The sequence below is a fragment of the Aedes aegypti genome, chromosome 2 (genome assembly GCF_002204515.2).
Source record: "Aedes aegypti strain LVP_AGWG chromosome 2, AaegL5.0 Primary Assembly, whole genome shotgun sequence".
Lineage (NCBI taxonomy): Eukaryota > Metazoa > Arthropoda > Insecta > Diptera > Culicidae > Aedes > Aedes aegypti.
Window position 1 is genome coordinate 169589661 of NC_035108.1, and position 14037 is coordinate 169603697.

At 36.5% G+C, this 14037-nt stretch overlaps 1 protein-coding gene across 8 annotated transcripts in view; it reads left to right on the plus strand.

Annotated features, from left to right (window-relative positions):
- Positions 1-14037, plus strand: part of LOC5572202 (potassium voltage-gated channel protein Shab) — a 365295-nt gene that overhangs the window by 262787 nt on the left and 88471 nt on the right. For all 8 annotated transcript variants that reach the window (XM_021843099.1, XM_021843098.1, XM_021843101.1 and 5 more), the window contains one exon: positions 9943-10786. In XM_021843099.1, the coding sequence (XP_021698791.1) occupies positions 9943-10786 (844 nt within the window). The remainder of the gene's footprint in view (positions 1-9942; positions 10787-14037) is intronic.

The window sequence follows — 14037 nt, forward strand, 5'->3', positions numbered from 1 at the left end:
GCACATACATCTCTGGTAGTTAACTCAGAAATGAGTGTAGCAACGATTGCTTTATTAACGAGCACGCATGCGCGGGGCATGGAGCGCGAGTTTGCCATTTCAAGCTTGCTAAAAGTAGCAAAAACTGGGTCCACAAGGTTACCTAGATAGAAGTTCCCTCTACGAAAGTAGGGTTCTTGAACTAGCGCCACTTGGGCTGCACCATTTTGCATGAGTCTGCAAAGATTGATCGTTGCTGTTCTTTTATGCTGAAGATTGATCTGAGCTAACCTAACCGTAGCCACTACCCAAACTAGGCAGGATTAAGCTTTTTGCAATCTCAGCACGAAAAAGACCAGCAACGAAAAAGCCAGATCGGTATCTATTTAAAGTCGCCAAAGGCGAAAGAGCACAGAATACACTGTGTAAAACGCATAATGCGAATCCATATAGGTGATAATTTAAATTAAATGTCAACATATTCATAATCCCACCCTTATTAAGCCTCAAGATCCGGATAATCGAATCCCGTATAATCAAGTCGCCGGATAATCGAGTCTCCGGATAATCGAGTCCGACCTGTATAGAGCCTCGATCCATGAGTGGCGGTACTTGTTTGAAAACGAATAGGGTGCAGAACCACTTGGGCACTTCCATGATTCACTTTGGCATGAGGGGTTTTTCTCGGCCGAATCATCTGAAACTTTGCAGTATGAAGCGCATTAGTACAACACATATTGTGGCCAATTATGAGCTCTGTAGCTTCCGTAAAACCTTACTTCCGAAGTGAATCAAAAGTGCCAAGAATAGGATTCGATTCCATTTTGATTATTCTTGCATAGTCGAGAAGTGAATGCACCACAAAACCATGTTAATCTAGGAAAACTACTCCCTTCGCCTATTACGAAAAGTGGAAAGCGTTTGTATATAGAATTCAATCATGGAACAGATTTCCGTCAGTCGGCATCCGCAGCATACAGCCGGCAACAATTAGCCTGGCTGGATATGCGGTACCGTAAAACGGGGTAACTTTGATAGTTTTTTCGAAGAAAACTTCAATATTTATTCTGAATGGATATATTATTTTGCATATAATAGAAAGTCGGTTTTCTGTTTTGGGGTACCTTTGATAGTCGAACAAAATTGAATGAATTACGAAACATTTATAGGGCGTTGCATACCTCTAGGCGATTAACGCTATATGGAAATTTCTGACTTAGATTACAAAAATGGTCACAGTTTTTAAAAATGGTTTTCGCTAAGAGGTTTTGGACCGAATTCATGTTCTACTATAACTAGGCTGTCATGGATAAGTGACGAACTCATTGTGACTTTATCAAATAGTGATCGTTGAACAGATTGTTTGTAAAGATTACAAAAATGCTAAAATCTTGTATTTTTTTATATTTGCATATAAATCCTCAAATGCACTTGATTCCAACGAAAATAGCTTTGACATGAAGTGTCATACTAATACTCTTTAGTTTTGCATTCATTTTTCCTAACTGATTAACAGAAACTTCGTTATTTCGTTTAATATGTTGTGGGCCTCGCACTATCAAAGTTACCCGCATTATCAAAGTTACCCCGTTTTACGGTACTTAAAAACCGACAGTATTGTTTAGATTGTTGACAAAACCCGACACAAATTGCTGAAATTTCACCCGGCATCGCAATGGCGATTGTAGGCTATTCTTGCGCAATAAAACATTCATTCTAGAGATGCACTGAATAGCAATAGAATGGCAGTTCGCATTCAACACACCCTATCTGTGCAACACGAAACTCTTGAAGTTTTGCATAGCTTTCCGGTTCGTTAGAGGCACTCATTTGTGTCACGACGTATCGCGTCAACCAAAAGAGCGAAACTATTCCTATGTACATAACGGTTCGTCACATTGCAACAGAGCTTTCCCTACAGAAAGGTATTTAGGGTTTCCCAAGTTTTCTTCTGCTCAACAGCACGAGAGAAGTGACGAATGGGAGGCGGCAGCTCACTTTCAGCTCCTCCGAATGTAGGGGTGGTTAGGGTAAAACCGAAGCCCTTTGATTTTTAATTTTTATGAAGATTTTCATGCCAGTTTTTGTATAGGAATGTTGAATAGTGATTACTATTTTCCTATTAAAGAAGACAAAATACAGTTGCCGAAACAACGTACAGTAGAAAAAGGCTGCTCCAATTAAGGATTGAAGACTGCATGCCAAAAATCCCTACAGTATTCAACATTTAACCTTAATATGTCATCAGGTGATTTCAAGGATTGAAAGATATATAACGGATATGTGATTCTGCAAAGATTAGAGGTTAATTTGATAAGCGAAAGTGCACAAACATCGTCAACAAGCTTAGGGTGACGGTTTTACTCCGATCTCCCCTACCCCTAAAGGATAGGAAGCGTACAAGCGCATGCATGCTTGTGCAAACAACGTCTGTTTCGTGTTGTTTCATAAATCACAGTTAGTAGTGCACTCACTTTGTAACTCTGTGTTTTGTTTGGCACGGCTTTCCACAAACCCAAGCCAGGGTCTTGTCGCATGTGACATGCGGGTCCCTACCGGAATGTTGTAGTGACATGTCTCGCTTACTTCATTCTAGGTATGCATATAGTTTCCTAACGGATAAGGATGATAATGCGAAAAAAGGTTAAATACCTAAACTTGATTAAATGCTACAATATAAAAAAACAAGAATAGTTTAATACTCAAAACTCAATAACATTTCAAAGAACATCTTCGATCCGTAGTAGTTTGTAGCCAAAAAATTGATATATTCAACAGTTTGTAGTTGCTACTTTCTTTTTCAATATCAAACAATCTAAAACATGACACAAGCCAACATTTATTGAATCAATGTATAGCACAAACGCATTTTGATGTTTATTATTATTATTGCATCAAAACTATGAAAAACCCATCTACAATCAATGATAGTTCGTTCAACTCTAAACATATTGAATTTCTAACCTAAAAATGCCTTGATCGAAAAAAGTAAGACAATTTTAAATACGTTGTTGACACTTTTGTAGTACAAATATTTGAGATAAATCAAAGGTAAATCTTAGGAAAACATTCGGCAAACAATGATTTCAATAGAACTATACGATAGCATTCCTTACCAGCGGTTTAGCATAGCAATTTTTAATCAATATTCATCCCAAACAATGTAAACTCATCCATACACCAAACAACGTACACCATTCACAGTACAGAAACAAGTGAACAAATATTTCAGCAAACTTTTGTTTCCGAGCTCCCTTGCATGGCCGTAGAATTATGTATTCAATCATATTTTTCTTTGCAACTGTAAGTGTGCAAAGTTCGGAAGAATGCTACCATATTGCCTTTTTACCTCACAACAACTCCTTCAACTGTTACATAATCCGTGAAATTTTATACTATTAGGGTAAAATCACCGGTTTTGGCCAGCCTATGAGAAAATGTCAATAATAAATATATGGGAAGTCGTATTTATACTACAAATCTCGCGGAACATTACTAAAGGACCTATCTAACATTGAGAGGCTCTCTTTGTTTACTTTCTCTTTCATTAATAACTGAGTCACATTAACCTCTTCTGTTGCGTTTTTTGTATGAAACGCTAGTCAAGGAAATTGACTTTCGATCTATAGTGAAAAACTTCCCAAAATCTTTAGTATTCCACTGTTATAATCGAAAGAGAACGAGAGAGGAGAGAATCTCTCATTTGTACATAGGTCCTTTAGTAATGTTCCGCGAGAAATATGTCAAATACAAGCTTTCAATCCATATTATGTATGTAAAATATCGGAACTGAGCTAAGACCATTTTTTCGTTTTGAAAATCTCGTTGGTCAATATAGGTCACCAGAACCAATTTCAGCCAGAGATTTAACTTCGGTTCCTAAATTGGCCAATCGCATTGATTGCTTATGAGAGTGGCCAAATTAGGAGTATCCTGGCCAAATTAGATGTATGGGTGTAAAAATTATAAGGAAAATTAATTGTTTTGCTTATGTTTTCAATCAATTTGGACGAGTAAATGAATGTAGCTCTATCATGTGAATGTGATCTACCGAACACAGAAGATTTCATGCTGATTGGCTATGTAAAACGCTGTATAATCCACTATGGCTACAACTGGCGTATGGCCAAAACCGGAGCTTCTACCCTATTCCGACCGTCGTATCATGTTCTACATTTGCATGGGATATAATAGGGTGGTTCAATGAATAGTTTTTGCTTCACACCGTTCATGCAATTCTTGATCAGATAAAGAGTTTTCATAGGGAAAATAGCAGACCGCTAAAAGTTTTTATTGAAATTACTTAAGTAAAACCAGGTAATAAATTTGTTTAGATGTAGTTTCCAAGATTATTTTATGGTCTAGTACCTTACTAATGCTTCAAAATACATTTTTGTCAACTGGTAAGTACAACTTTTTTACAATCCCGTTTTAAATCGGATGTTTCAGTAACTGTCAATTCACTTTTACTTGAATAGAAAATTTCTGACAAAGATAATTCAACTGCTTTTCGGGCTGCTAGAAAGGTGCAGTGACTGATTGAATGAACTACTGCGATTTTGCATAATGGCGTCAACACAAACTCTAAAAGATCTGTGCTGTCAGTTTTCATTAAAATGAGCTAAACTAAACTAAGCTAAAAGTAAACTCAGAATCTTACACCAATCGAATGAGCGTCATGGAGCAAAAAGCATTTTTTGATCCACCCTGGCAAACATGTTGCTCTAAACTTTTCCCGAACATCACTTCGACACGGTCAAAGTTTAATTGAAATTTTAGAACCCTTCCTGTTCCGCAGGCACTATGTAGCTCTCGCTTACTTGGATCAATCAACTCACCGTGATATTGATCCAACATAGATCAGGACTTCTGACCTGCACCCGACTGCAATTTCCGACCAGGATGAAATGACTACAGTGCACCAAATTCAAGTGTCCTATGATTTTGTTGGAATACCTAATCAATCTTTACTTCTTATATCGAAGATAATCATTACAATGGAAATACCAAGCTAAGGTACTGTCAGTACGAGGTTAATGGGAATTAAGGCTCAAGTAAAAATGGAGCAAATGACGAAAGTGAAAAAGCAGTTTTCACAGTAAAAATAAAAAAATAAAAAAAACACACAGCTATTTTATTTGCAAAATAGAAAGGCTCTGTATTTTTATTTTTTCCGATTTGTTGATTTCAAGGGCGAAAACTGCTTTTTCATTTTTGACATTTACTTCAATTTTACTTGCACCTCAAGATGGTATAAACTAAGGTATTTGCTTTTTTGCGTTTCTGCTCGGGAAGTAGCCATTTATTGGCAGCAATTTCAAAGATAGAAATGATTAAGCAAGTTTAAAGTCATCAGCTCACCTGGTTGGAGGCATCCGAAACGTATCGCCATCATCCACCTTATATTTTTTCTTGGAAAGTGATACCTACCTCAGTTGTTGTCACGTAATAAGAACCTTCGAATTTGAGTAGTTTCGTGGTCCGAAGGCAGCTTTTTGGCATTCCATTAGTGCCCATTATCACGGCTCTTTTTTTTTTTGGCCGTCGAACGATTGTGATATGCAAATGTAAAAACTTTTTTTTTGTTTTGTTTAGGATAAACTGGAAATGTTTACAAATTAACTAATTTATCTCAATGAATTGCTTTCAAATATAATGCACTGTTCAATAGTGTATTCTGTTATATTCAAATTAGTTTCTCTAATATTTTTAAATTTCATATAATTCATTGTGGAAACGAATACACGACTTATAGGCAAAAAAAAACTGTTAAAACATTATTTATGGTTAAAAAAATTGTATCTAAACATGTCTTATATTATCTTATTATTCCACGAGTAACATTGGGCATTCAGACAGTAATAAGTCTCAATTTTACTGTCCATAAAACTTTATGAATATCATTGGAACTCTCTTTGATGGCATTAGATACTTTTTCACATACGTACCGGAATTTAAATGTTTAAATGAATACTTTATACTAGTTCTATCTCATAATTCTGGTGAGAAAGAATGTTCATATTTTTGGCAAAGTTGTTCAGAAGGTCAAGGACATACAAAAGACACACAGTTTAGTTTGTAATTTTGCCAATCGGTCCATCTAAACGTCTCTGCATTCATTCTATTGGGTATTCCATTGATGTTGATTTCTTGTTTTAATGCTCGTAAACCATCTTCACTTGGAAGGGGAATACCGATAGCCGGTTGCCTACTAGCCTCGTTGGCTAGTCGGTCGGCTTTATTGTCCACTAATCCTGCGTGCCCAGGGATCCTTCTGATGTCTTTGACTTTCTGAACAACTTTGCCGAAATCTCAAACTTTTTATCTCATGTGGATCACAAGAAATAACTTGCTTAAATGGTTCTATTGTACATGCTTACTAGCGCCAACCAAACTGTCTTTCTTCCAAATGTCCTTGACAGCCTGAACAACTTTGCCGAAGACTTGATCTCTCTATTTCATGTGGATCACAAGATAAAACAAGATTAGAACGCTCAAGTTTACATGCTCAATAAGGCCACCGAGCGGCAAAATGTGAAACAAATTGGATGTCCTCAATCCGCTGAACAACTTTGCTTAAAATGACAGTTGTAAAATTGATTTTTTGATTTAACTTTATGTCTAGGCAAGCCAATTCAAGGACAATTCAGGGTTTTGGTCGATGCATAAAGCTAGAACTTAGGGTGATGAGTTTCATATGAAACCGTGCAGCACTAAGTGTACATCATTATTTTCAACACTTCTATGGTCATTACCACTAGGGTGGCCAGGAGTGCAAGCCTCTAATTTCCTAATCTTAAACCATATATCTTCTTAATCACAAATTTTCATTTGAATTAACGATAACGATGTTGCCTAGGATACATATGTGTAGAGAGCCCACAACGCTGGAACTGGAATTTGGTGCACTGTAAAAATATTCGCTTGAATTTAAATTTTAACCATTGCGACAAGCCCTTCTCTAATTTCTACTGTTTCCTAACAATTTTGTGAACATTGTACATTAGCTCATAGTGCCTGTTTTCAGTAGTTAGCATTATAACTTAGCATTATTCTTCATCACAAAACAATATACGAAAAGAGAGAAGAGAATTTTCATTGAACCAAACGGAAAATTTCATCGCTGATGTTTACTTTATAAAGTTGCTTAACTTATCCGATTCTGATACCATTGTTGTTTTGACGAGCTAGCATTATTTTTTTCTTTTAGCCTGTTGCGTTTCTTCAATTTTAGTCGTGTATGGTGTATGGTTGGATTATATATAGCGAGAAAAAGTCATTTATTAGTTTTAACCATATATGATAATTAGACATGTACTGAAAATTTCTTATGCATAGTTGAGGCTAGAACGCAATTCAGTCTTTTCGTTAAAATTTGGTTGTTTCGTTTCGTTTTGTGTGCCCAGCCCATTCATATCTCAATATTTTCGTATGGTATTTTATGTTATGCACTTTTAATGGAATTAAAACAAATTGATCTAATCCATATTTGTCTCTATCTTGTGACGTCCATTGTCTGCTGACATCAACAATGCAGAACCTAAACGCATAAAAATGCTATATTAAATTGCCAAGTGATCGTCGTACGTGTCTATTCAATGTAATGTGTGTGTATTATTTTTGTAACTGTGATTGTCCTAATAATCACCGAAAGAATAACGTTTTTCGCGCTACAAAACTGATTCCTCTAAGAAAGTGATTGCGAGTATACACGCAAAGATTGCACATCGAGAAAACTGACAACTTTAAAGCTTTTACATTGTAATTGTGTAGGAACGAATATTTATACAGCTTCAGTCAGGTCAAATTGATATATCACTTTCCTCACAGAACTACGTGTTCGTTTCTCACAATCCTAGAAAGTTGGCTATGTTTCTGATATGAGATCTTTGCACCAAACAAACAGCACACAATTGCTACAAAAATAATAACATCAACGCAATGAATTAGAACGTTATGAACTTTTTGATTATCTTCATCCATATAAAATTCGATAAGCACGACTGCAGACCCTTGCGAAAAAAAATTCTTGACGGTTAACAACTAGACAGCCTCATATATTCTAGAACAACAACCAAAAAAACTCGTATGCTTTCTTTCTCAACCTCCTTGGTAACAATCCCCCTCAGATGTTTATTGAACCCTCCAACAAGACAGATCAATGTATACACTTCCACGAATTGTCCCTCTTTTTCTAGTCTGTATCAAACGAAACGTTGTTATAAATATAAATGATCCTTTGCAATAAATCAGTGTGAGCAAATAATGTAAGTGTCGCTGTACTAACCAGAAAAAGAGCATCAGTGTGCGCTTTTTGTCCCTCTTTTTCAAACCACAACAAAGTAACCAAAAGCCATCATGGATAGAGAGAACAGATGTGGCGCCATTCGAGCTTCATGAAACGGCCTGCTTTACCACGCGCTTTTTCGAACGTTTTCCGTAAGAACCCTACCATTCTCGAATGGTGGGTTCTTCTACTAGCCGCCTACTACCTACCACCACAGACACCACTTTTCCCACCCCTAGTCAGAAAAAAAAACAATCTAACTCACATTCTTACTCTCACACCCCTTTCCCACCCCTAAACTCGTCACGATCCAACCCCCGGATGTGTGTGCGTGTAAAACAAAAAACAAAAGAAAATCTCTTGGAACATGAAAATTGAAAAAAATATTCTTATCTACCACTATCACCCAAACACACTTCTGTCTCCAAAAATGTCCTTTTTCTACTCTTGGAAGCCTTCTGGAAAGCGCACAAAACAGGAAAAACGACGATCTTGGCTCCTGGCCTCCTCCCGTTAGCGCGGGCTGCTAGATGGCCAGGCAGGCAAACTCGTAGAGAGACCGTTCATGTCGCAAATCGCGCAATTGGCTGATTTAATTTCTTCTTTTGGTGTAACTAATGGTTAGTCGAATGCTCTCAGCCGCTGTAGCCGAGGGTGAACGTTTTTAATTTCATACGGTTGTTTCCCGCAAGGACATCTTCGAAGATGGTGACAGTTTCGCAAAGGAAACGTCAAGGGTATTCTCACATGTGGAAAATTGTTGACTTTACTGTGCATGGAAACTGTTTAATCATCTAAGGGTGTCGATTTGCAAGAGTTCGATTCGGGTCACAGTAGATAAGGTACATGCGAAAATGATGCAAATAGCTGATCGATTGATTGGAAACTCGAAATTATTAGAGTAAGGTGGGGCAAAAGTTGCTTTTTAGGACTTCTAGCTCAACAAATATTATAAATGTCATGGCGGTTGAAATGCTGTTTTATACTTTCACTTCGAAAGTTATAAAAATCGATTGAGATTTAGAAAAGTTAGGCATTGTAATTCTTGGTCGAATTTCTATTGCATGGTGTAATAAAATGCCCACTGGCTTGTATTCACGCAAATTGGCAAAAATCGTATGTTGATTCAAGAAACTCAAAGTCTACTTGAATAGCATTCGAACCACCACAATCTTAAAAGGAAACTCTTGCCCCAATCGAATCCTTGCTCCACTATATTCTATTGATTATTCCACTGAGGTCTAGCTTTTGCCCCTTCTTACTCTAAATTTATTTCAAAAATCTTGAAAAATGTATTTGATAATAAAATTGATGTTTGATTTTATCTATGATAGCAGAAATCGTTTGACTTCAATAATATAGTTTAAAAATTCTGGAAGAAAGTTAAAATTTCAAAATTCTTAGATAAATGCAAACAATCAACCAACATCTACTCTGACCTTATGTGATGCTGAAATTTGCTCTACTGAATTACCACAAATTTCTGCAACACTTTTTTCGAACTATTTAAAATCTGAGAAGCAACTTTGTGAAATTAAATCCCATACAAAGGAAGAAAACAAATTTCCCAATGCGATATATGATTGATATTTGAATATGATGTACTAAAAAACCAAGCGAAAAGGAACCGCTCTCTCTAGTTTTTCCGTTTCTGTTGCCTATCTCTCTAATTGCAGGTAATTGCCGTGATATCTATTCTCTTCATAGTATTATCTACGATAGCTTTGACACTCAATACATTACCGTCCCTGCAATCCGAACATAACGGCACCTCCCAGGACAATCCTGAACTAGCGATGGTTGAGGCAGTGTGCATCACCTGGTTCACGCTCGAATACGTCCTGCGGTTTAGCGCTTCGCCGGACAAGTGGAAATTTTTCAAAGGTGGCCTCAATATTATCGATCTGTTTGCCATTCTGCCCTACTTTGTGTCCTTGTTCCTGTTGGAGACCAACAAGAACGCCACGGACCAGTTCCAGGATGTGCGCCGGGTGGTGCAAGTCTTTCGCATCATGCGCATCCTGCGAATCCTCAAGCTGGCCCGACATTCAACGGGCCTGCAGTCGCTTGGCTTCACGCTGAGAAATTCCTACAAGGAGCTGGGTCTGCTAATGTTGTTCCTGGCAATGGGCGTACTCATCTTTTCGTCCCTGGCATATTTTGCTGAAAAAGACGAGCCTCAGACCAAGTTTGTATCTATACCCGAAACATTTTGGTGGGCGGGAATCACCATGACCACGGTTGGCTACGGGGACATCTACCCCACTACTCCGCTTGGAAAAGTGATTGGTACCGTTTGTTGCATATGCGGCGTACTGGTAATCGCATTGCCCATTCCTATCATCGTTAACAATTTTGCTGAGTTTTACAAGAATCAGATGCGGCGTGAGAAGGCTCTGAAGCGGCGCGAAGCCCTCGATCGGGCCAAGCGCGAGGGAAGCATCGTCAGCTTTCACCATATCAATCTGCGGGACGCCTTCGCCAAGAGTATGGACCTGATCGACGTCATTGTTGATACTGGTGAGTAACTTTATGCCCTTTCTCCATTTAATATTAGTGATATTTAACGTTAAAACTAACAGCATACGTACCTGTATATAAGTAATAAAACTGTTTTTAGAAAAACGCCTACTTATCGACAACTGTAATGGTTGTTTCTGTTTTGGTAGATTGCATGATTATCAAAAAAATCACAAATCCAATATTAGTACTCATGAATCAACTGTTCAAAACTAGCACACAACATAACGATGATTCGTCTTATATTCACCGTCAATTGCACAAATTTTCAAAAAGTAGTGCCTAGTAGCCAAAAAGTACAGTAGGAAACCATTATTCGCCAACTAATAAGTTCACAATCATTAGACAATAAAACTTGCTTTCCAGAAGTACCCAAACGCACGCAAGCATTAGCAAGCTTCAACCTGTGTGAATTAAATCTTGTGCTTTAGTTGATTTATTGGAATCATTTAATGGTTTGCGTTGTGTTGCTGGTGTAGCTTACTTTAAAAAAACTGTTTTATTTTCTTGTTGTTTGATTTCTTCTTATAAGCATTTACGTTGTATGTGTTGTGTGTATAAACCAACAAATATGTGCCAATTTTAATAATAATATCAAAAAATATTATTGTCAAGAAGAGTTGAGCCTAATAACAAAACAAAAAAATATCAATAGACTTTTCGAAACTAAGGCATAAAATAAATAATAATGGTAATATGACAATTGCGGATTCCACTTATTTACTTTGAAACAAATCATACTAGAAGAAGAAATTTAAACTATTACACGAAATATTATAAAACGTATTTTGATGAAAACATAGAAAATATACCTTTACATAAAATTACATCCCTTTTATCAGAGATATTTGAAAAAAAAAAATACAAAAATAGCATACAAATAACAAATCATAAATTTGCAAATATGTGATTCTACCCCATTACCCCGAATCCCATTACCCCGAATGCCATTAACCTGAACGCCATTACCCCGAATTCCAAAACCCCGAACGTCCCATCACCCCGAATGACATTACCCCGAATTCCAATATCGCGGGGAAATGTCATCAATATCATCATGTCATGATAATTGTAAATTCGGGGAAATTGCATTCGGGGTGATGGAATTCGGGGTAATGGTACATTCGGGGTAATGGAATTCGGGGTGATGGCAATCGGGGAAATGGCATTCGGGGTAATGGGGTAGAATCTTATTAAAGCTTCTACTATGAACTATTATGATATGTGACAATAATTGTAAAAGTAAAGATAATTTATGCGAACAACTAATACTTACAACTAATGAACTTCGCTTAATAACATGTGGCTGGCTAAAACAACTAAAATCGGTTTAAAATTGACCCATAGTTATGAGTAATGTAATATAATTTAATCTATCTATATAAATAAAAATGGAATGATGTTTATACGTCAAGAGTTCACTTGAGAACTAGTTAACGGACTAAGGGTAACTCGGGAAAAAACGCCCCGCTTCAATTTTAAGGGATTGAGGCTTTTTTTACACGTAATATGATATGCATATCTTGAATAACCGCGAAAAAATGATGTTGTGCATACATGTTTCTTGAGAAGTACAAACAATTTAAAGATATTAAAAAAATATAGAAAATCGGGTTTGTGGATTAAAATTTAGCGTCTGATAAGAAACCCTCATTAAATGAAGCCAATTGTGAACTATTGTACTTATAACAAAAACGTTTACACAGCGTAACGAAAATGACATTTTTGCGTATCTCAAAAATCAAATTATGTGTCTCTAGTAGGTTGCTGAATCTAATGCCATTCTCAGAAATGCTCCAGGACGTCTTAATTTTTAGCTACAGGTCGCCAAAGTTGCATAAAACACTGGTTTTATTGATGTTTACGTAAAATTGAAGGTATAATTTATCAACCTTTTTGTGATTTAATCCACCAAGCATGCATAATAGGACTAAATTCCATTTTAGATGCAATTTGTTTGAAATTTCCCGATTTAATTTAGATTAAACCGATTTTTTTGACATTCTTGCTGTCTCTATACAAAATTCTTCGTTTCTTTTATATGGGAAAATACAATACTTTTTTAAACCACCAAAAAATAGCTTTTCTGCGTCGCAAGTATTGTAAACTTTGTTGATAAGTATTGTTATACACATAAGGTTTGAATTATGTGACAAATTAGGCAAATAAATTGCCTTACAAGCTGGCAAACTTGCATGCAAGTTGGCTAAAATAATCAATTTATGCATTTTCAACAACCAAGTGTATAGCGGTATTTTGGTGCTTGAGACAAAAAACGTGTTCCGCAGTGTTACCGGAAAACGAAAGCCAGCAGACTCTTTTAGGCTAAGCAGGTGATGGAATTTTATTTGGAAACATTTCTACAACGCGTTGCAACGCCGTGGAATCGTTAACAAAAATCATCTTGTATCAATTCCAGAAACTAACAGTCAAAAAAAAAGTTGAACGTAGATCATGACTAACTAGGGGTCGTCCATATACCACGTTGCCATTTATGGGGGAAGTGGGGGTCTGGCCAAAAACCACGGTTCATACAAATTTTAAAATTTTTGTATGTACAAATGACCACGATGGGGGAGGGAGGATGTCTGGAATCCCAAAAAACTGTCCGCGTGGTTAATGGACACAATTCGCAATCATTCAGGGCTCCAACGTTTTAATATTTGAAGAAATCCATTGAGTAATTTGTAAAACGGTGAAATTCAAATTTAATATTTTAAAAGGATTTTATTTTTCATAAAACTGCAAAGCTTACTGGCAATACAACATTTGCCGGGATAACTAGTAATCAATATCATGACCATCATATGGGTCAATAAGTGTCAGATCGAATCCATTAATTGCAATGAAACAACATAGAAAACATAAATGTTCAATATAAAAGCAATAACTATATCGTTTCAAATTGGAATTTCGGTTAGTAAACTATTTGGTGTGTAATATTTACTCGGAATGGCATAAAAATTAAAAACTATTATGGATCAATTTTCAAATTAACCTTCCTTGTGCATTATTGGGCTCATTTTTGGCATTTATGGTAAAGGGCGAACACGAAATTATTGCGACACCGAAAATGTCATGCCAATTTTCTTACAATGTTTAGAATCAAACCAAAATTTAAGGGTAGTTTTATACATATATTTACTTCAAAAATCACAATAAAAGTTAATCGATGGAGCCTTGAGTGTAAAATTGAAGGAATTTTTGCTTGATGCCCTCCATCAAAGTCTTTACAGTATCATCCGGTACCA